Raw genomic sequence first — 24,539 nt, forward strand, 5'->3', positions numbered from 1 at the left:
CTTTTTTTTTTCTTTTTTTTTTTTTTTTTTTTTTTGAGACAGAGTCTCACTCTGTTGCCCAGGCTAGAGTGCAGTGGTGTGATCTTGGCTCACTGCAAGCTCCATCTCCCGGGTTCACACCATTCTCCTGCCTCAGCCTCCCAAGTAGCTGGGACTACAGGTGCGTGCCACCATGCCCAGCTAATTTTTTGTATTTTTAGTAGAGTGTTAACCAGGATGGTCTCGATCCCCTGACCTCATTATCCACCCGCCTTGGCCTCCCAAAGTGCTGGGATTACAGGCGTGAGCCACTGCGCCTGGCCTCTATATGCATTTTCATTCTCTATAGGTGAAGTGTGTTTCTTGTAGGCAACAGATCATTGGACCTTGTTTTTTAATGCATTCATTCTATTCTGCATCATTTAGTCTTTTTTCATTTAATGCTATTAATGTTTAGTAAGGATTTACTCCTACCATTTTGTTATTAGTTTTCTGATTGTTTTGTGGTCTTCCCTTTCCTCTTCCCTTCCTTCCTGTCTTCCTTGTAGTGAGTGATGTTCTCTGGAGGTATGTTTTAATTTCTTGCTTTTTATTTTTTGTGTATCTGTTGTATATTTTTTGATTTCTGATTACCATGAGGCTTGAAATTAATATGACCTATTATTTTAAACTGATAACAACTTAACACTGATTGCATAAAGAAACAAGCAAGCAAACAAAGAGAAAATCAATAAAAACTCTACACTTTAACTTTGTCCCCCTAGTTTTTAGCTTTTGTTTCTACTTACATTTCATTATACTGTTTATGTTTGAAAAATTGTTGTAGTTATTATTTTTGTTTGGTTCATCTTTTAGTCTTTCTACTCAAGATATGAATAGCTTACACACCACAATTACATGTGTCTTTTTATTCGTTTTTCTGTGTGCTTGCTATTACCAGTGAGTTTTGTACCTTCAGATGATTTTTTATTGCTCATTAACATCCTTTTCTTTCAGACATAAGAACTCCCTTTAGCATTTCTTGTAGGACATGTCTGGCATTGATGAAATCTCTCAGCTTTTCTTGGGAAATTTTTTATTTTGCCTTCATGTTTGAAGGATATTTTCGCTGGATATACTATTCTAGGATAAAAGTTTTTTGGTTTTTTTCCCCTTCAGCACTTTAAATATATCATGCCATTCTCTCCTTGCCTGTAAGGTTTCCACTGAAGTCTGCTGTCAGAACTACTGGAACTCCATTGTATGTTATTTGTTTCTTTTCTCTTGCTGTTTTTAGGATCCTTTCTTTTTCCTTGACCTTTGGGAGTTTGATTATTAAATGTCTTGAGGTAGTCTTACTTGGATCAAATCTGTTTGATGTTCTGTAACTGTCTTGTACTTGAATATTGACATCTTTCTCTAGGTTTGGAAAGTTCTGTTATTACCCTTTGAATAAACTTTCTACCTCTATCCCCCTCTCTCTCCATCCTCTTTAAGGCCAATAACACTTTGATTTGCACTTTTAGGGCTATTTTCTAGATACTGAAGGTGTACTTCATTCCTTTTGTCTCCTCTCACTGTGTGTTTTCAAATAGCCTGTCTTCAGGGTCATTAATTCTTTCTTCTGCTTGGTCAATTGTGATGCATTCTTGAGTATGTCAGTTACATTTTTCAACTCCAGAATTTCTTCTGGATTCGTTTTAATTATTTCAATATCTTTGTCAAATTTATCTGATAGGAATCTCTCCCTTCAGGGAAGTGGGGTCCCCTCTGGCCCAGGACAGGTCCAGAAATGCTTTCCCAGAGCCAAGGCCTGGAATCGGGTACCCCAAGAGCCTGCTTGATGCCCTACCCTGCTGTGGCCAAGCTGGTACCTAAGCTGCAAGACAAAGTTCCCTTCCTCACTTCTTTCCTGAAGCAGAAGGAGTCTCTCCCCATAGCCACCATCTTGGGAATGTGCTTGGGTCACACTGAAGCCAGCATGTCTCTGAGTCTCACCAGATACCAGGGGCTGAGTACTGCCTGTTTACCACGGTGGCCTATTCAGGTCCCTAGAGCCCTTTAGTCAGCAGGTGGTGAATCCTGCGAGGATTGAGTCTTTCTCTTCAAGGCAGAAGGTTTTCTTCTGGCCCAGCATGTGTCTAGAAATGATGCCTGGTAACTAGAGCCTGGAATAGAGGCCTCAGGACTCTGCTCGATACCCTATCCTACTGTGGCTGAGCTGGTATCCAAGTTGCAAAACACATTTTTCTTTACTCTTCCATTTCCTCTCCTCAAGCACTGGGAAATAGTCTCTTCCAGAGCTGCGAGCTGCAGTGCCTAAGGTTGGGAGAGGGGTAAACAACGACTGGCTTGGCTGTCCCGGCTGATGTCTCACTGGAAGGCATGTCCCCCAAGTCCTGGCTCTGAGCCCAGCACAGAACCAGAGCTTACCCAAGAATTGCAGGCCTTGTGGCTCGGACTGCCTTTCAAGTTTATTTAGGACCCCAGAGCACTTTTGCGCATGGTGTCAGGGCCGGATGGAGCTCAGGTTCTGGCCATTGGGATGGGCAATTCCCCTCTGGCCCGGGCTGGTCTAAATGCGCCCTCTCTGGATGCTGGCTAAGTTCTGCTCAGTATTGCTTCCTGGCAGTGCTGAGTTCCAGTGGGATATCCACAATCACTGTGCTCTCCCTCCCCCAAGTACACAGATTCTCTGTCTGTGCTACCAGGGGGTGGATGAGGAGTGGCATGGCAATTCAAGACTGTCTTTCGTCCTCCCTTCAGTGCCTCTTTCAGTGTTGTGAAGTTAAAACCAGGTACTATGATTACTCACATGATCTTTGGTTCTTATGAAGGCGATGATTTCTGCAGATAGTTCTTCAGTTTGGTGTTCCTCTGAGAAGGACGATCTGTAAAGGTTTCTATTTGGCCATCTTGCTCCACCTCCCTCTATCTCACCACATTTAATGTTGGTGGTGATAACAGACATTTCTATATGCTGCAGATGTGAATGCAAATTGGTGTAACCTTTCTGGAAAACATATTGGAAATGTATAATCAAGAGGCTTACCTTCAGTGATTTCTTGACTAAGAATCTAGCCTGAGGAAATTATTAATAGAGAGATGGTCCAATATTTGTTTATAAGTTACTTATTCCCTAATTAAATTTAAAAACAAAAACTTAAATACATTGAAATTTGCACAACCATGTGTGCAAGGGTGAAATCAGTATGGTTTCATTGTAAAATGGAAATATTAGGCATCTATTAAAAACATTTTTGAAAAATTTAGTGGCATGAAAATATGATTACAACATAATTGCTGAATGAAAAAAAGTAAGGCACAAAATAGTATGTACCATATGGCCAGAAATTTATGAAATAAGCCAATTCAAACCAAATATTTTTCCATAGGAAAAAAAAATGAAAAAGGCCTTTGACAAATGTCTACTTGATTCTTACACGTAGACAATTACAATGGTTTCGAAGGAAAATAAAACTCAAATTGATATAAATTTTTATAAAGCTGCTTCCTTTGCCATTGTCAGTTACTGCATAATTCACTTAAGGAGTCTTTTTAGATCTGTTTCCTTGAAACTAGTTTCATGTGCTGTTCAAAACATTCATTCAAAATAAAATTCTGTGGTCAAATAAGCTTGGAAAATATGTAATTAATTGGTTTCTTAATTGCAGAGCTAATTATAATCATAAGTAGTATACCAGTGTCACTGTGGATATTCAAGGAGGTATGGTTTGCAGTATTTCCCAAATTTATTTGAATGTAGAGTTTGTGTGTTTATGTGTATATGTGTTTGAGAGGGGAAAGGGAAGAGGAGGAGAGGGAGGGAGGATAGAAGACAGAAACCAGAATTGTTTGGGCTGAACCCTCTGACAGGTTTGGCGACATCTTGTTCCTTTGTCTCTAAATCCTTCAATGTGTATCTTTTAAAAATAAGGGCAATTGTGCTACTTATCTAAACATCATGGCCACATGAAAGAATATTAGCAGGAATCCCCTAATAACACCTAACATTTAGTCCAAATACGAAATTTTCTAATTTTCTCAAAGAGTATCTTTTATAGTCAGGTTTTCAAGGTTCTGATGTTGCATTTGATTATTTCTTTTTAATATAAAAACCATACCATGCCCTTTGTATGATTTAATTTTTCAGGACACTAGTCTCATTGAATGGTACGTGTTTCTTATTTCTTCATGGTGTATTTAAATAGTTCTCTGCATTTCTGTATATTGGCACTTACATTTGAGGACTTGATTAATTGGATTTGGATTACACATTTTTAGCAAGAAAATGTCATAGGTAATGCTGTGTTCTTCAGATTGCATCAGGTCAGGAGATACACAGTGTGAAGCCATCCCACTAATACTTGGTTACTAGTTTCAGAAAGTGACTGACAAATCTCTCTGTTGCAAAGGTAAATTTTTCCCTTTGCTCTTTGCATGTTCCACATGAGGCGATACTATGTCGCCATATGAATATCCTGTTTCCTAAAAATTACTTGAAAACCTTTCAAGTAATGGTTTTTGTAGTCTTTGGTGATTTTTTTTACAAGACTAAATATTAGTCATGTATTATGCACTTCTGTATAATAACTGATCACCTATCAGTTATTTCTTTGGGTTCCTTGTTAATATTTTTATTTCTTTAAAATTTATAGTAAAATTTACTCCTTGTGGTGTACACTTATGTGAGCTTTGTCAGAAGCATAGAGTGGTTTATCATAACAATCTAGATACAGCACAGTTGTATCACTCCAGAAAATCACCCATCACTCTCCCTTTGCAATCAACCTCCCCTGACCCTTGATCCTCAACAAGCACTGTTCTCTTCTCCATCTCCTGAACTTTGCTTTTACCAGCATGTCATATAAATGAAATCACACAATATTTAGCTTTGAGGGATCAGACTTCTTTCACTTAGCAAAGTTTATTTGTGATTCATCCCTTTAACTATATTGATAATTTTTTTCTCTTTTATGGTTGAATCATACTCTAGTGTATAGATATACCAGAAGTTTTTTGTTTTTGTTTTTGTTTTTTTAATCCTTTCACCAATTGAAGGACATTTGGGTTGATTCCAGGTTTGACATTTATGAATAAAGCTACTATAAAAATTTACATACAGGACTTTGTGTGAATATAAGTTTTCATGTCACCTAGGTAAGCACATAGGAGTAGGGTTGCTGGATTATATATGGTAAATTTATGTTTAACTTTATAAGAATCTGCCTGTTTTCCTAAGTGTTTGTACCAGTTTTCATTCCTGCGGGCAGTATATGAGAGTTCCAGTTACTCTTGGTTCTCCCAGCCTTTGGTATTTTCAGTTGTTTTTATCTCAGCCATTCTAATAGGTGTCAGGTTGTAGTTTTCATTTATATTTCTCTAACGACTAATGATGTTTCTGTTTATCGGCCACCTGTATATCTTCTTTGCTGAAGTTTCTGTTCCATTATTTTGTGTACTTTTAATTGGATTGTTTGTTTTCTTATGATTGAATTTTGGGAATTCTTTATATATTCTGAATAAAAGTGCTTCATAAGATATGTGATTTGCAAATATTTTCCCTGAGTCTGTGGCTTTCTTCCCCCATTCTCTTAAAAGTATCTTTCATGGCACAAAAGTTTTTAATTTTGATGAAGCAAATTTATCAATGTGTCAAGCTTTTAGTGCCATATCTAAGAATCTTTTGACCTAACCCAAGACCATGATTTTCTGCTACATTTTCTTTCTTTTTTTTTTTTTTTTTTATTATACTTTAAGTTCTAGGGTACATGTGCACAACGTGCAGATTTGTTACGTATGTATACATGTGCCATGTTGGTGTGCTACACCCATTAACTTGTCATTTACATTAGGTATATCTCCTAATGCTATCCCTCCCCCTCCTCCCCACAGTAGGACCCAGTGTGTGATGTTCCCCTTCCTGTGTCCAAGTGATCTCATTGTTCAATTCTCACCTATGAGTGAGAACATGTGGTGTTTGGTTTTCTGTTCTTGTGATAGTTTGCTGAGAATGATGGTTTCCAGCTGCATCCATGTCCCTACAAAGGACACGAACTCATCCTTTTTTACGGCTGCATAGTATTCCATGGTGTATATGTGCCACATTTTCTTAATCCAGTCTGTCGCTGATGGACATTTTCTGCTACATTTTTAGGAGTTCCACGGTCTTAAAATGTACATTTAGATATATAGCCCATTTTGAGTTAGTTTTATATAAGATGTGAGGTATGAACCAAAGTTCATTTCTTGCTTGTGAACTTCGAAATATTTCAGCACCATTTGTCAAAATGACTATCAGTTCTCCAATGAATTGCCTTTGTACTTTTTTCAAACAACAATTGAATATGTTTACGTCTATCTATTTCTGAAAATGGAAAAAAAATTGAAATCAGATATCTTCTCAGACCATTGGAGAGTAAAACTAGAAATCAAATCTAAAAGGAATCCTCACAACCACATAAATACATGGAAATTAAGCAAATCTGCTCCTATATGATTTTTAGGTTAACAATGATACCAAGATGGAAATTAAATAATTCTTCAAGATGAATTATAATAGTGACACAAGATATCAAAACCTCTGGGATATAGCAAAAGCAGTGCTAAGAGGAAACTTTATAGGGCTAAATGCCTACATCAGAAAGTCTGAAAGATCACAAATTGACAACCTAATGTCACACCTCAGGGAAGTAGAGAAATGAGAACCAACTAAACCTAAAGCTAGAAGAAGAAAAGAAATAACAAAGATCAGAGCAGAATTAAAAGAAATTGCAACAACAACAAAAAGATCAATGAAACAAAAAGTTGGCTCTTTGAAAAGATAAACAAAATCATAGACCATTGGCTATCTTAACCATGAAAAGAAGAGAAGATCCAAATAAGCTGAATTAGAAATTAAAATGGAGACATTACAACCATCATCACAGAAATACAAAAGACCATTTGTGATTACTGTGAACACCTCTATGCATACAAACTAGAAAATCTGGAGGAAATGGATAAATCCCTGGAATTATACAACCCTCTTAGCTTTAATCAGCAAGAAATAGAAATCCGGAACAGACCAGTAATAACCAGTGAGATTGAATTCATAATTTTAAAAATTGCCAACAAAAAAAGCCCATTGCCAGACAGATTCACAGCCAAATTCTACCAGACTCTCAAAGAATTGGTAGCAGTCCTACTGAAACTATTCCAAAAGACTGAGAAAGAGGGAATCCTCCCTAACTCATTCTATGAAGCCAGTATCACCATGCTACCAAAGCCAGGAAATGACATAACAAAAGAAGAAAAATGCAGACAAATATCTCTGATGAATGTAGATGCAAAAACTTGCAACAAAATACTAGCAAACTGAACCCAACAGCACATCCAAACAATAATTTACCATGAATAAATGAGTGTCATCCCTGGGTTGCAGGGATGGTTCAACATGCACAAGTTAATAAATGTGATTCATCACACAAACAGAATTAAAAACAACCATATGATCATCTCAATAGATGCATAAAAAGCATTTGCTAAAGTCCAGCATCCCTTTATGATAAAAAATGTCAACAAACTAGGAATTAAAGGAACATACCTCCACAAAATAAAAGCTGTCTATGACAGACTTACAGCCAACATCATACTGAATGGGAGAAAAGGTGAAGAGAATTCCCTCTAAGAACTGGAACAAGACAAGGATGCCCACTTTCACCACTCTATTCAACACATTACTGGAAGTCCTAGCTAGAGCAGTCAGGCAAGAGAAAGAAAGGACATTCAAATTGGAAGAGAGTCAAAATGTCTCTGCTGATGATGTGATTGTATACTTAGAAAACCCAAAAGACGACTCCAAAAGACTTCCTAGATTTTATAAATGAATTCAGTAAAGTCTCAGGTTACAAAACTAATATATACAAATCAGTAGCACTGCTGTACACCAACAGCCACTAAGCTGAGAAGCAAATCAAGAACTCAACCCCTTTTATGATAGCTGCAAACAAACAAACAAAACAAAACAAAAACTGGGAATAAACTTAACAAAGGAGGTGAAAGATCTCTACAAGGAAAACTATAAAATACTGCTCAAAGAAATCATAGATGATACAAACAAACAAATATATGTCCCATGTTCAAGTATTGGAAGAATCAATATCACAAAAATGACCATAATACCTAAAGCAATCTACATATTCAATGCAATTCCTATCAAGATACTAACACTGTTTTTGACAGAAATGGAAAAAAAAACCCTAAAATTCATATGGAACCAAAAATGAGCCTGAATAGCCAAAGCAATCCTAAGCAAAAAAAACAAATCCGGAGGCATCACATTACTTGACTTCAAATTACACTCCAAGGCTGTAGTAACCAAAACAGCATGGTACTGATATAAAAGTAGATACAAAGACCAGTGGAACAGAATAGAGAACCCAGAAATAAAGCCAAATACTTAAAACCAGCTGATCTTCAACAAAACTTAAAACATTAATTGGGGAATGGACACCCTGTTCAATAAATGGAGCTGGGAAAACTTAGCCACATGCAGAAGAATGAAACTGTATCCCTGTCTCTCACCATATAAAAAATTAAGGTGAATTAGAGACTTAAATCTAAGACTGAAACCATAAAAATTCTAGAAGAAAACCTAGGAAAAACTCTTCTGGACATTGGCCTAGGCAAAGAATTTATGAGTAAGACCCCCAAAGCAAATGCAACAAAAACAAAAATAAATGGGAGCCAGTTAAATTAAGAAGTTTCTGCATGGCAAAAGAAATAATTATCAGAGTAAACATACAACCCACAGAATGGGAGGAAATATTTGCAAATTATGTATCTGACAAAGGACTAATATTCAGAATCTACAATGAATTCAAACAAATCAACAAGAAAAAAAAAAGCCCGTCAAAAACTGGGCAAGTGACATGAATAAGACATTTCTCAAAAGAATATATACAAGTGACCAAGAAACGTATGAAAAAAATGCTTAACACCAGTAATCTTCAGGGAAATACAAATTCAAACCACAATATGAGATTCTACCTTACCCTAACTGGAGTGACCATTACTAAAAAGTCAAAAAACAATAGGTGTTGGCGTGGATGTGGGGAAAAGGGAATGCTTATACACTGATGGTAGGAATGTAAAGTAGTTACCTCTATGGAAAACAGTATGGAGATTTTTCAAAGAACTAAATGTAGATCTTCCGTTTGATTCAGCAATCCCACTACTGATTATCTCCTCAAAGGAAAAGAAGTTATTATATCAAAAGAAGTCATTATGCACACCTGCATGTGTTTGTTTATTGCAGCGTAGTTAGCAGTTGCAAAGATACGGAAACAAGTGTCCATCAACCAATGAGTAAAGAAAATGTGGTATATATACACCACAGAATGCTACTCAGCCATAAAAAGAATGAAATAATGTCTTTTGCAGCAACTTGGATGGGGCTGCTGGAGGCCAATATTCTAAGTATTAATAACTCAGGAATAGAAAACCAAATACCATATGTTCTCACTTATAAGTGGGAGCTAAACTATGAGTATGCAAAGACACACAGAGTTGTATAACAGACTTTTGAGACTCAGAAGGGGAAATGGTGAGAGATTAAAAAGCCTACATATTGGATACAATGTACACTACTCAGGTGATGAGTGCACTAAAATCAGCTCCTCCATATGTTTTCTTAGATTTATACCGAAGTATTTGATTTTTTTGGTAGGATGAGGTTTACTATTTTAAAAATATTTTCTCTATCTGTTGAGATGATTATATACTTTTTCTTTTTTATTAGCATACTATATTACTTTGATTTTCAAAGTTGAAGCAGGTTTGCATTCCCAGGATAACTCTCACCTGGTTGTGCTGTATTACACTTCATCCTGGTTAAAATGCCATGTGCACCTGAAAAGAACGTGTATTCTGCTGCTGTTGGATAGAATGTTCTATTTAAGTGTTATTTAGATGAACTTAGCTGATAGTTTTTTCTGGGTCTTGTATATCCCTACTGATTGTCTACTTGTTTTATTGAATACTGTGAGTATTTTGAATTATATGGGATAATTATGAGTAATATTGAATACCTTGAATACCTGTTGTTGCAATAGTTACTCTGGACACATCAAAGACTTCAAATTCCTTTATTTTTAGGATGGGCCTGATTTATCAGAGGGTTTTTCTCAGTGCCTGCTTGAACTTCAGTTTCAGGTCCTCCTTTTGTGCTGTGACTCGGATACGTTCTCCTTCCACTCCCTTGTCCGTCTCCCGGTGGTATACTGCAATTACTTGTTGCTCCATGCTTTGTAGTCTGGTGATGAGAGGCAAGTTATGGGTATGTCCTGATTAAGCCTTAGTCTGAGGCAGTTACTGTGCCCCTGGGTTTGGCAGTATGGCCTCCTCAGTGTTCTTGCCCCTCCCCCAGATTTAGAGGGTATGTTTTGTTTTTCTTGCTTTTCCCTTCTTAAAGTTGCCATATGTTTTCACTAGCTCCCCAAGGGAAATGGTGGTTCTACTAGTCCGTTCTCACACTGCTATGAAGAAATACCTGAGACAGAGTAATTTATAAAGGAAAGAGGTTTTATTGACTCACAGTTCCACATTGCTGGGGAGGCCTCAAGAAGCTTACAATCATGGTGGAAGGCAAAGGAGAAGCAGGCACCTTCTTTGCAGGGTGGCAGGACGGAGTAAGTGCAAGCAGGGGAAATGCCAGAGGCTTATAAAACCATCAGATCTCGTGAGAACTCACTGTCACAAGAACAGCATGGAGGAAACCGCCCCTGTGATCTAATTACCTCCACGTGGGGATTATGGGGATTACAATTCAAGATGAGATTTGGGTGGGGACACATCCAAACCCTATCAGTGGTTTTTGCTCTTATTTAAGGCATTATTCCATAGGGTCTCTAGGGGAGAAGGATCTGGGCAGCCTTTCATACATTTCCTGGAGTGGGTGCTGTTCTTTTCCCACTGTACCATAATGACAAAGGATCCTTTCTCTGGACTCTCACCAGTCTTTCTTGTGAGACCAGATGAAGTTCTGAGAAGACCCTGAATAGAAAGTGGGTGTGAATTTCTTTATATCATAGCCCCCTGGGGATTCTGGGTTCCCTTGCTTGCTTACAGTCAGCCTTTACCAATCTCACAATTTGGCCGAAAGTTTTTCACTGGTGACCAGCAGAGTCTGTCCTAGGTGAGCAAGTGCTCATGTATCATTTTAGATTTACATTTGTTTAGTTGGTTGGTCTACAACCTCAGGTCTTTGATGGGTTCAAGAAAAGTTATTAGGTACTCTCTCTGAATCTACTCTGGCTTGGAAGGCTGCCCAATTTTAAAAAAAAAGTTAATTTGTGGATTATGTAGCATTTATGTTTTTTTAAGGATGAGAGTGATGCTCTTTCCAGCTTTCTACATCCCAAGAGGAAGCTAGGAGCATTCGTTATTCTTCATTGGGGTTTGAATCATCATTCCTTGCATACTATTTACCAGATTTTGTTTTCTTACATAAAGAGGATTTTTCCATCATGAAATAGATAGAACTATAGTTTCTTTTTAAAAGTCTGGGTAAATAACTCTCTCTTGGATTCCAAGGTTTTAGACTAAGGAGTTAATGTAATAGTTAGCAATAATACTGAGTTTTGAAAAGACCCACTAACAAGCTCATTTGGTAGAAAGAATGCCAGTACCCCAGCGAAACATCCAGTACTCTTTATAGTCATGCATTACATAATGTTTTGCTCAGCAACAGACCACATATGTGACAGTGGTCCCATAACATTATAAAATTATATTTTCACTGTACCTTTGCTATGTTCAGATACACAGATACCATTGCGTTACACTCGCTTATGGTATTCACCACAGAAACATGCTATAGAGGTTCGTAGCCTAGGATTAATAGGCTATACCGTGTAGCCTACATGTGTAGTCGGCTGTGCCCTGTAGGTAGGTTTGTGTAACTACACTTGATAATGACCACACAATGGCAAAATGGCCTAATGATACATTTTTCAGAACATATCCCTGTGGTTAAGTGATGCATGACTGTCCTCTCAAACTTTTCTCTTAGTTAAATAAATTGTAAGGGTAAATTTAAAAATCAAGGTAGCAACTTTTAACCTCAGAATTTGCTATTATCGTATGTCATAATAGTATCTGGCCATAATTACAAGTCCTAAAGATCATGCCAGGAATAATCATGCCTAAGCTGCCTTTGTAGAAAAAATATCGAAATTTCTATTATTTCTGGGGGCTTGAACGTTTACTACTACTAACAGAAATCTTATCTTGTTCTGTTGGCAGTCTCAGCTTTTATAAGTGAGTCCAAGAGGCTGCTGATACCACAATAATAGAAAAATTTTGGAAAGGAGCCATCTTTTTCTTTGAGTCAAAAGGCAGATGCCAACTAGGAACATTAGCTCATTGCATTTTTTTCTCCCCCGCCCCCGCATCCCTCCATGTATAATTTGTGCCTTTTTCTTTCTTTTTTTTTTTAAATAGCCTGCCACCAGGTGAACCTGGTGCTGGGTACAAAGCTCTGTCCTTTTCAATTTCTGTCTGCCAGCGTGCAGCATGGGTACTGGTTGAAGCCGGAAATCCTTACTGACATGTGGAGTAACTTGTGCTTCTTTTCTTAGATTCTTCTGAAAGGCAAATGGCAACAATCACACTTTGGCTGTCTTGTGAAAAAATCAAGCAGAATTGTCACCCCCAGCCCTGCACTACACAGTTGGGGTTGCTGCATAGCATATTTGAAACTATGATGGCATATACTACAAAAGTCTTGGCTAGAGAATGAAACTGATTGCTGCTTTGTTTCTTAGTCTCTCGATGTAAAAATCGGGAAAGCCATATTAGAAAAAAATATTTAGATTTCAAATTAATATGTAGTGCTTTGTTAAGAGAACATTTAGTGATCCCTTTGAATCCTGTTTATAAGCATCATCTATTCATAGGAACCAATTGAGATACACTTAAAGTTAAAAAAAAAAGGAGATAATTTATTTAAGTTGTACATTTTTCTTTTTTCTGATGCAACATCAAGGTATGTAAAATTAACGTTTGTCATAATTATTGTATGGAAATGTTTGTGAAAAATTGGATAAATTATGTTCATGTTCTTTTTATCTTTTATGGTGTGTTACAAAGAAAAAATGATGGGAATTTCAGTGACCTGAGTTTCATTCCTAGCATAACCATTAACTAACTTTATTTGTGCTGTGAGTCACTGAATCTGATCAGATCTCAGTTTTATTTTTATGTTTTTTATAATGAAGAAATTAAATTGGGTATGCTTCAAAGTCTCTTCCAGTTCCATTATTCTGAGGAGAACATAACTAAAAAGAGATGGGAATTTGGGGAGATGTCAGGAATACTGGCGAGTTTTTGACATATAAGTCTCAGGGCTTACAGATGAAAGATCTCTGAAAGATACATTCAAACAGCTATACAAAGCAGATCTAACTTGATAAACACATGTATTAGTTGGTAGTACCTTATTCAGTTGCGTGATTATGTGAGCCTTTATTGGCCCAGTGCAGGCATAATGCAATTGGCAATTTTTAACGTATGCAAATTTTCACTGCTGCCTTGCTTGGCATAGCAGAAGCATTACAGCCAGGACAGAGATGTATGACTAATTCTGTGTGACCACTTCTTTTTTTTTTTTTTTTTAAAGTAATTTGGTGTGTTCTACCCCAGGAAAACTTCCTATGTAATAAAAAAGTACCATCTGCCAGATTGTCTAAAAGCAATTTCAATGCAAAAAAACCCACTTGCTTTAGATTACTGATTCTTACTTGCTGCTCTGTGTATTGAAGGTTTTCATTTCAGTGAATAAAAGTTTGATATTTGAGAATGTGCCTAGATGCAAAATTTTACAACAGATTGTGCTTATATCTGCATTTACGGTGCTATAAGATTGTACTTAGATTGTGCTCATATCTACCTGTACTTTTTCAAATCTATGAAATTAGGTTCCATAATTTAAAATATTAACTAAAGCTCAGCCATTGCTTTAAAAAAGAGAGAGATACATGGAATTTAAATGTTTGGGAAACTGACATTAATAGTTATCTGTGAATTAATTTATATGTAATCTTTGCTACCTGCCCTCCATAATAATCATTTATTGAAAGTTATTATTTGGATGCTGATGAGAAGATTTAACAATAAAAGCATAAACAAAACTGTAGTGAATTAATTCTACCCATATCCCCCACAACTGATGGAGACTACGTTTGGGGCTACCAAATCTTAATGATTTCAGAAATATTTCTTTGCACACTCATGATGTTGCTCAGTATCATCATTCATTCTGCTTCTCAACAGAACCTTATTTGAGCCCTTCATATGTGTCAGCATTATAGGCAGCTAAGCACTGTAGGCTATAGAAATGAATAAATCTTGTTCATCACTATCAAGGTAAAAATATTCTTCTTTCTGCCAAACGACAAGCGATTTAAATGATCTATTTCAGTTAAGCTAAGCAATATATTAGATTTTGGAAAGAGATATAGTAACTTTTGACTTCAAGTGAGATAATTGCTTTACTTATCAATATGTGACATTCTCTACTTCAGCAACCATGATTCCCTATTATGAAAGAATTTACAGAAAATGAAGTTGATTATAATACAGTGATTTAGATACTCAAGTTATTTATATAATTTTTAGCCTCAGAAGTTTTTGATGTGTATGTTCTGTACTTAATGAGATCACATATAATTGAAGAAAACTTACTTTTTAGGCCTGATTCACAAACTCTTGTCATTTTCATAAAAATGTATTAATTTAGAAAAGATACATCAGACAGTAGCTTTAAAATTGCAATCAATCTTATGTTCTCATTCAACAAAAATTGGCAGTGTGAACAAGTTTTTATACTATGTATCTGTACCAAAAAATAAAACAGTACCCGCTTTTCTGAGCTGCAGACACCAGACTTTGTTTTATAAACTCAATAGTTGATATTTTCAGTGAATAAAATTTTGTTCTCTTTTAATTTGAGCCTTTCTAATTCCTTTCTTTTTTTAACTTTTATTTTAAGTTCAGGGGTACATGTGCAGGAAATGCAGGTTTGTTAAATAGGTAAACGTGTGTCATGGAGGTTTGTTGTACAGATTATTTCACCACCCAGGTATTAAGCGTAGTAATTTGATAGTTATTTTTCCTGATCCTCTTCCTCCTCTTGCCCTCCACCCTCCAATAGGCCCCATTGTGTATTATTCGTCTCCATGTGTCCATGTGTTCTCATCATTTATCTCTCACTTATAAGTGAGAACATGTAGTATTAAGTTTTCTGTTCCTGCATTAGTTTGCTAAGGATAATGGCCTCCAGCTTCACTCATGTCCTTGCAAAAGACATGATTTTGGTTTTTTTGTGGCTGCATAGTATCCCATGGTATATATGTACCACATTTTCTTTATCCAGTCTATCATTGAAGGGCATTTGGGTTGATACCATGTCTTTGCTATTGTGAATAGTGCTGCCCTGAACATACACATACATGTGTTTTTATAATAGGATAATTTATATTCCTATGGGTGTATACCCAGTAATGGGATTGCTGGGTCAAATGGTATTTCTGTTTCTAGGTCTTTGAGGAATCGCCACAATGTCTTCCACAATGGCTGAACTAATTTACATTCCCACCAACAGTGTAAAAGCATTCCTTTTTCTCCACAATCTCACCAGCATCTGTTATTTTTTTTTTTACTTTTTAGTAAGCCATTCTGACCGATGTGAGATGGTATCTCGTGGTTTTGATTTGCATTTCTCTAATGATCAGTTCTGTTGAGCTTTTTTTCATAGATTTTTTACCACATGTATTTCTTCTTTCGAAAAGTGTCTTTTCATGTCCTTTGCCCACTTTTTAATGGGGTTTTTCTAGTAAAGTTGTTTAAGTTCCTTATAGATGCTGGATATTAGACCTTTATCAGATACATAGTTTGTAAAACTTTTCTCCGATTCTGTAGTTGGTTTACTTTGTTGATAGTTTCTTTTGCTGTGCAGAATCAGAAATGATAAGGGGAATATTGCCACTGACCCCACAGAAGTACAAATGACAATCAGAGAGTATTATAAACACCTCTATGCACATAAATTAGAAAATCTAGGATAAATTGATAAATTCGTGGACATACTCCCTTCCAAGACTGAAGCAGGAAGAAATTGAATCCCTGAAGAGACCAATAACAAGTTCTGAAATTGAAGCAGTAATAAATAGCCTACCAACCATAAAAAGCCCAGGACCAGACGGATTCACAGCTGATTTCTATCAGAGGTACAAAGAAGAGCTGGTACCATTCCTGTTGAAACTATTACCAAAAAAAGAAAGACAGAAAAAAAAAAGGACTCCTTGCTAACTCATTCTGTGAGTCCAGCATCATCCTGATACCAAAATCTGGCAGAGATAACAACAAAAAAAGGAAAACTTTAGGCCAGTATCTTTGATGAACATCAATGCAAAAATCCTGAACAAAATACTGGCAAACCGAATCCAGCAGCACATCAAAAAGCTTATGCATCGGGATCAAGTAGGCTTCATCTGGGGGTGCCAGGCTGGTTCAACATTCACAAATCAATAAACGTAATTCATCACATAAACAGAACTAAAGACAAAAATCACATGATTATCTCAATAGACGCAGAAAAGGCTTTCAATAAAATTCAACATCGCTTCATGTTAAAAACTCTCAATAAACTAAGTATTGAAGAGACATACCTCCAAATAATAGGAGCTGTATATGACAAACCCACAGCCAATATCATACTGAATGAGCAAAAGCTGGAAGCATTCCCTTTGAAAACTGGCACAAGACAAGGAAGCCCTCTCTCACCACTCCTATTCAACATGGTATTGGAAGTTCTGGTGAAATTCCTTCCAGGTTAATGAGTATTAGGTGGTAATGACTATGCTGAGAAGATTCACATAACCCACACAGAACCCTATAAAACATTTTTAATTATTTTCGTTGTTTTAGATTGTGAGGCAGAGGCACAGAGAAATTTAATGACTTTTTCAGGGTCACATTCTAAGTGGTAGATATCAGATTAGAGGGCCAGATGTCTCTATTCCTAGTTGGGACACTTTTTACATTATACAATATTATAGCCTCTTCAGAAAAAGTATATCTAGACTGCTACTGAACTGTCAGTTAAAGCAGAGATTAACATGGTTTTCTTGTAAGTCTGTAGCCCACCATGTAATTGTCCCATGTCACTTACCTAGAGGATGTTTGTATTCTTGGAGTTAGATTGCTGTTGTGATCATCTTTTTTTTTTTTTTTTTTTTTTTGAGACGTTGTCTCACATTGTCGCCCAGGCTGGAGTGCAGTGACACAATCTCGGCTCACTGCAAGCTCCGCTTCCTGTGGTTCATGCCATTCTCCTGCCTCAGCCTCCCGAGTAACTGGGACTCCAGGCGCCCGCCACCACGCTTGGCTAATATTTTGTATTTTTAGTAGAGACAGGGTTTCACCATGTTAGCCAAGACAGTCTCGATCTCCTGACCTTGTGATCCACCCGCCTCAGCCTCCCAAAGTGCTGGGATTACAGGCGGAAGCCACCGCGCCCGGCCATTGTGATCATCTTGAATTCAGAAAGCTGAAAACTCAGAAGTATGTTTGGCCACCATTGATAAGCTAAATTAAAAAGACTGCATTATTTATAGAGATAACAATGACAATTATCTTACTTTTGTCTTTACCTGTTCATATATGTTTTGCTAAGTTTTTTTTGTTTGGTTGGTTGGTTGGTTTGGATTTTTTTAAGCAAAAATTCCTGAAAAAAAAATTTAAACATTGTTAAATCATTTGCATGGGAAGGAACACCCTCCTTACACAAGAAGCCTGCCTCTCGGGTACTCATAGGACATGTACCCCCAAAAAATGCTTACTACAGACAATCAGAAGTAATCTGCTGGGCTGCCATTGGTTTCTACCAAAATTGTAGCATATACAAGTTTGAAAAGATTTGTTTTTAATATAAATATTGAATTAAGGATATTTGCATTAATTTAAATAGAACTTAATTTGTCTTCAATAGTTTTCCTTTTAGAAAAGAAATGATTCGTAATAGAAAAGAATAAATGTGCTTGCATTAAGTGTGCCTTAAGACATCACAATTTTATGTTGAACTATTGCCCATTCCTCCAGTTACTTATTAGTGGTAATTATTCACATGAAAATTTCCACTGTTGTCTGCTCTGCCTTTCTTAAACAATCTTACTCACAGTTATACACATTGTCCCATCCATTATATTGTGTTGTGTTGCTGGTGAGAAAAACCAAGAGTCATATGTTGGTTTCCATTTATTATACAGTCACAAATAGCTCTCAAAGTGGTCTAGTGTCATCACATGGCAGTTCTCCAATGATTCAGAACTATAATCCTGTTTTACTTAGTTATGGAGAGCCAGATGTCAGAGTCATGTATTTGTGTATCTTCACGAATCTCAATCAGAGGACCAAAGATCTGCTTATGATAGATACCTGGCCCAAATTGTGCAAAGTTATAAAGATTACTATAAATATTAAACTGATTACACTGTAATTATTTGCTTTGGAAAAATTGCAGATGGCCTAAGTGTGCAGTCATAGGAGACAGGTGAAATAAATCATGATATGAGTTGTCTCTTGAATCATTGCATTCGGGATTCTTTACAGATCAAACCAGAACAACCCAAAGCCCAGTAGTTTTTAATTTTCAGCTCAGTGAGTCTAAAAGGGAACCACTTGCTTCTGACTAGCGTGACGCTAAAATAAAATGTAGCTAGCATATGGACTTTACAGGAGATAGTGTTTAATAAGTGTACTCTAAAAGTGACATTGATATACAGCACCTACTCTCTTCATTATGTCTTTAAATGAGCTGGGTCTCTGGGGGTTAGGTTAGTAAGGGCCTTCTTTTGGCACACTGTGCTATGACAAAAATAAATTTTAAACCTCAAGTAATTTACTATTGTCTAGAGCATGCTTTTTGGAGAGGAGGGAAATAAGTCCCTGACTTACGTAACGCAGGCCCAGTAAGGCCTATTTTGAGTTTAACTTTGAGATTGTGACATTTGTCAGGTTATGCCCCATTTCCTCCCCCATTGGCAGCCTTCATTAGTTGCTCATTGTTATGTTAAAGTTTTATATATTACAAAAGCACATAAACAGTGCTTCTTGGTCTATAGGCGCACCTGTGCAGTGGACTTCTGGATTTCCATGTGTGCTCTGAGGAAGGGATCCAAGTGGCCATTGTTGACAGGCCATTGGCCTGTGTTGATGGCTTGTTTCTCTTATGCCTTTGCTCAGTATAGTCTTGCCGGTGGTTGCAACAGGGGTGGGTGGAAGTGAAAGAGCACTGAGTGCCTCTTAAATCAGCTGTCATTTTGGCAGATTCAATCTAACCAAGGATGACTTCCATATGCAATGGCTGTGAAGGACGTTTTGGCCCAAGAAAATAATATTTAATCAGCAGCGTGGTTCATCTTATTACTCTGAGGAGAAAATAACCTATCACCAAATTCTACTCTATTGTAGATAGGCGTTTTTAAAACCAAAATAAAAACATCTGCTGTTTTGTAGCTGCTTGAACCTGAGGCTCTGTGCCCCTGGAGGAGCAGCAGTTGTACAATTGCTGTGCACTCTGTATCTCTTAGACCTTGCCACCAGGCTAGGGGGACACTGTCAGAGTTAATAAGCAATTAGGACATTCTTTCCTGTCCATTAACTGGCAGAATAATGAGACCGCAGGAGCACTCTCCTTAAAAATGCCAAGACTTGTGTTTTCTGAAAAGCATGTCTTTCTCTGCTGTTTGCAGTTACACGAGTAGACAGCTACTTAACACTAAAAAAAAACAAACAAAAAAAACAATGAAAATTATACCTACAACAAACAGAAAAGAGAGGTATACAAATGGGATATCATTCACTCTAAACTCAGAATTCATGGATTTTCCTTCTGAGTGGCTGTAGTAATATTATAATATAGTCTGTCACCTTATTTGGCTTAAAGATTGACAGAATAATTAGGTAGTGAACATCCTTTGTTGTGTAAATCAATGTCTAAAGTCTAAGTTTTGGACAATCTGGGTATTGATGGCAAATTTGAGTTAGTGAGGTCCTGGCCATGGCCTATCTTGGATTTTGGTTTCCCCTTGAATGTAATGAGACCCTAGTAAAGGATTTTCATAGAGGAGTGAGGGGAGCAAAGAAAACAGATAAAAGCCCAGGAATAGGGAGATACAGTCTTATAGTCTATTGGAGGAATTAAGTTGGTTGTGGCTGCAATGCATTATTCATGGGGAGATTTGTGGGGCAGGATTGCAATTTATCAGAGTGCAAAGATAAGTAGGAATCAAGTTGTGAAGGGCTCAGTATGATATGTTTAAAGGTTTTGTGTTTAATCCTGAGGACAGTGGAAACAAGATCAAATCTGGTTTTTAAAAATTATTGTTACTAAACTTCTGGGATACATGTGCAGAATGTGCAGGTTTGTTACATAGGTATACATGTGCCATGGTGGTTTGCTGTACCCATCAACCTGTCACCTACATTAGGTATTTCTCCTAATGCTATCCCTCCCTTAACCTCCCACCCCCTGACAGGCCCCAGTGTTTGATGTTCCCCTCCCTATGTTCATGTGTTCTCATTGTTCAACTCCCACTTGTGAGTGAGAACATGTGGTGTTTGGTTTTCTGTTCCCATGTTAATTTGCTGAAAATGATGGTTTCCAGCTTCATCCATGTCCCTGCAACAGATGTGAACTCATCCTTTTTTATGGCTACATAGTATTCCATGGTGTGCATGTGCCACATTTTCTTTATCCAGTCTATCATTGATGGGCATTTGGGTTGGTTCCAAGTCTTTGCTATTGTGAGTAGTGCCCCGGTAAACATACGTTTGCATGTGTCTTTACAGTAGAATGATTTATAATCCTTTGGGTATATACCCAGTAATGGGATTGCTGAGTCAAATGGTATTTCTGGTTCTAGATCCTAGGGGAATCGCCACACTATCTTCCACAATGGTTGAACTAACTTACACTCCCACCAACAGTGTAAAAATGTTCCTATTTCTCCACATCCTCTCCAGCATCTGTTTTTTCCTGACATTTTGATGATCACCATTCTAACTGGCATGAGACAGTATCTCATTGTGGTTTTGATTTGCATTTCTCTAATGACCGGTGATGATAAGTTTTTATTCATATGTTTGTTGGCTGCATAAATGTCTTCTTTTGAGAAGTGTCTATTCATGTCCTTCACCCACTTTTCGATGGGGTTGTTTTTTCTTGTAAATTTGTTTAAGTGCCTCATAGACTCTGGATAGCCCTTTGTCAGATGGATAGATTGCAAAAATGTTTTCCCATTCTGTAGGTTGCCTGTTCACTCTGATGATAGTTTCTTTTGCTGTGCAGAAGGTCTTTAGTTTAATTAGATCCCATTTGTCAATTGTGTCTTTTGTTGCCATTGCTTTTGGTGTTTTAGTCATGAAGTCTTTGCCCATGCCTATGTCCTGAAGAGTATTGCCTAGATTTTCTTCTAGGGTTGTTATGGTTTTAGGTCTTACGTTTAAGTCTTTAATCCATCTTGAGTTAATTTGTGTGTAAGATGTAAGGAAGGGGACCAGTTTCAGTTTTCTGCATATGACTGGCCAGTTTTCTCAACATCATTTATTGAATAAGGAATCCTTTCCCCATTGCTTGTTTTTGTCAGGTTTGTCAAAGCTCAGATGGTTGTAGATGTGTGACGTTATTTCTGAGTCCTCTGTTCTGTTCCATTTGTCTATATATCTGTTTTGGTATCAGTACCATGCTGTTTTGGTTACTGTAGCCTTGTCGTATAGTTTGAAGTCAGAAGACAAGAAATAACAGATCAGAGCAGAACTGAAGGAGATAGAGACATGAAAACCCTTCAAAAAATTAATGAATTTAGAAGCTGGTTTTTTGAAAAGATTCACAAAATGGACCATTAGCCAGACTAATAAAGAAGAAAAGAGAGAAGAATCAAATAGACACAATAAAAAATGATAAAGGGGATACCACCACTGATCCCGCAGATATACAAACTACTATCAGAGAATACTAGAAACACTTCCACACAAATAAACTAGAGAATCTAGAAGAAATGGATAAATACCTGGACACATACACCCTCCCAAGACTAAATCAGGAAGAAGTCGAATCCCTGAATAGACCAATAACAAGTTCTGAAATGTATGTATCCAGCAGCACATCAAAAGCTCATTCATCATGATCAAGTTGACTTAATCCCGGATGCAAGGCTGTTTCAACATACAGGAATCAGTAAACATAATTCATCACATAAACAGAGCCAACGACAAAAACCACATGATTATCTCAATAGATGCAGAAAAGGCTTTCAATAAAGTTCAACATCCCTTCATGTTAACAACTCTCAATAAACTGAGTATTGAAGAAACATACCTCCAAATAATAAGAGCCATATATGACAAACCCACAGTCAATATCATATTTAAAGGGCAAAAGCTGGAAGCCTTCCCTTTGAAAACCAGCACAAGACAAGGATACCCTCTCTCACCATTCCTATTCAACATAGTACTGTAAATTCTGCCTAGGGCAGTCAGGCAAGAGAAAGAAATAAAGGGCATTCAAATAGAGATGAAGTCAAATCATCTCTGTTTTCAGATGACATGATCCTACATCCAGAAAACCCCATCGTCTCAGCTCAAAAGCTTCTTAAGCTGTTAAGCAACTTCAGCCAAGTCTCAGGATACAAAATTCAATGTGCAAAAATCACAAGCATTCCTATACACCAATAATAGCCAAATCATGAGTGAGCTCCCATTCACAGTTGCTACAAAGAGAATAAAATATCTAGGAATACAACTTACAAGGGATGTGAAGGACCTCTTCAAGGAGAACTACAAACCAATGCTCAAGGAAATAAAGGACACAAACAAACGGAAAAACATTCCATGCTCATGGATAGGAAGAATCAATATAATGAAAATGGCTGTACTACCCAAAGTAATTTATAGATTTAATGCTGCTCCAATCAAGTCACCATTGACTTTCTTCACATAATTAGAAAAATTACTTTAAATTTCATATGGAACCACAAAGAGCCCGTATAGCCAAGACAATCCTAAGTAAAAATCTGGGTTTTAAGACCACTCTGTTAGGTTAGGGGAAGTTGGGGGCAAGGAATTTAAGTGAGTCATAGCATATATACCAGCAGCATTGTAAGTGACCTCTGTGTGTGTGTGTGTGTGTGTATGTACATGTGTGTGCACATGGCTGGGAGGCTGACATAGGTCCCATAGCTAATAAAGGGTAAGGCTGAGATTGGATGGAACCCAGTCAGTTTCATTTCACAGTGTATGTACTTTATTGTTACATTGTTTTGCCTTTCGTGTTGTATTGGTAGGATATAATAGTGATATTTGTATTAATTTGATTAATCATTATATTAGTTTGCTAGGACCGTCATAACTAAATATTACAGTCTGGGTAGTTTAAACACATAAATGTATTTTCTCACATCTCCAGAGGCAGGAAGTTCAAGATCAAGGTGCTGACGGGTTTGGCTTCTCCTGAGGCTGCTCTCCTTGGCTTGCAGATGGCCTTTCCCCTGTGTCCTCCCATGCTCTTTCCTCTGTGCATGTGTCCTTAGTGTCCCTTTTTGCATCCAAATTTCCATCTCTTATAAGGATACTAATCAGATTGGATTAAGGATCACTCTAATGGCCTTATTTGTAAAAATTAATTATTTTAGTTGATGAAAATTATATCTATTTTTCACATAGTCCACAATGTTTTGAAATGTATATCCATTGTGGAATGGCTAAACAACCTAATTAACATAAGTTACCTCACATCCTTAGTTTTTGTGATAAGAGCCCTAAAAATCTACTCCTAATGATTTTCAAGAATACAATACATTGTTAGCAACTATAGTCACTGTGCTGTACAATCACTGTGTTGTACAATCACTGTGTTGTACAGTCACTGTATCATAGATAGATCTCTATCTAACTGAAATTTTGTACCCTTTGACCCAGGGTCTCCCCAACTTCCAGCCCCGTAGCCACCCTTCTGTTCTCTGCTTCTGTGAGTTCAGCTTTTTAAGATTTCATATATAAGTGAGATCCCACAGTATTTGTCTTTCTGTGCCTGGCTCATTTTATTTAATGTACTGTCCTCCAGGTTCCTCCATGTTGTCATTTCCAACAGCATGGAGGATTTCTTTCTGTTTTAAGGCTGCATAGTATTCATCGTGTATATGTTACCACGTTTTATTTATTCATCCACCTGTTGATGGACACTTAGGTTCATTACTTGCTATTGTGAATAATGCCTCAGTGAACATGGGAGTGCAGATATCTCTTCAACCTGCTGACTTCAGTTCTTTTAGAGGAACCTCCATGCTGTTTTCCAGAATGGCTGTACCAACTTACATTCCCACCAGCAGTGTGCAAGGGTTCCCCTTTCTCCACATCCTCTCCAACGCTTATCTTTCATCTTTTCAATAATAGCCATTCTAACAAGTGTGAGGTGATACCCCACTGTGGTTTCAATTAGCATTTCCCTGATGTTTAGTGAGCGTTTTTCACATACCTGTTGG

At 37.2% G+C, this 24,539-nt stretch overlaps 1 protein-coding gene across 9 annotated transcripts in view; it reads left to right on the forward strand.

Moving 5' to 3' along the window:
* The window catches only part of RHBDD1 (rhomboid domain containing 1), a 163,364-nt gene that overhangs the window by 86,020 nt on the left and 52,805 nt on the right, over nucleotides 1-24,539 (forward strand). For 2 of the 9 annotated variants that reach the window (XM_077957718.1, XM_077957717.1), the window contains one exon: nucleotides 12,579-12,754. The exons of 6 other annotated variants lie outside the window; for them this stretch is intronic. In XM_077957718.1, coding sequence (XP_077813844.1) covers nucleotides 12,579-12,739 — 161 coding nt within the window. In that variant the 3' untranslated portion in view covers nucleotides 12,740-12,754. Of the gene's footprint in view, nucleotides 1-12,578; nucleotides 14,947-24,539 lie in introns of those variants that run through there. One more of the 9 variants, XM_028831156.2, reaches the window with a different exon arrangement.

The sequence above is a fragment of the Macaca mulatta genome, chromosome 12, assembly GCF_049350105.2.
Source record: "Macaca mulatta isolate MMU2019108-1 chromosome 12, T2T-MMU8v2.0, whole genome shotgun sequence".
Classification (NCBI taxonomy): Eukaryota; Metazoa; Chordata; class Mammalia; order Primates; family Cercopithecidae; genus Macaca; species Macaca mulatta.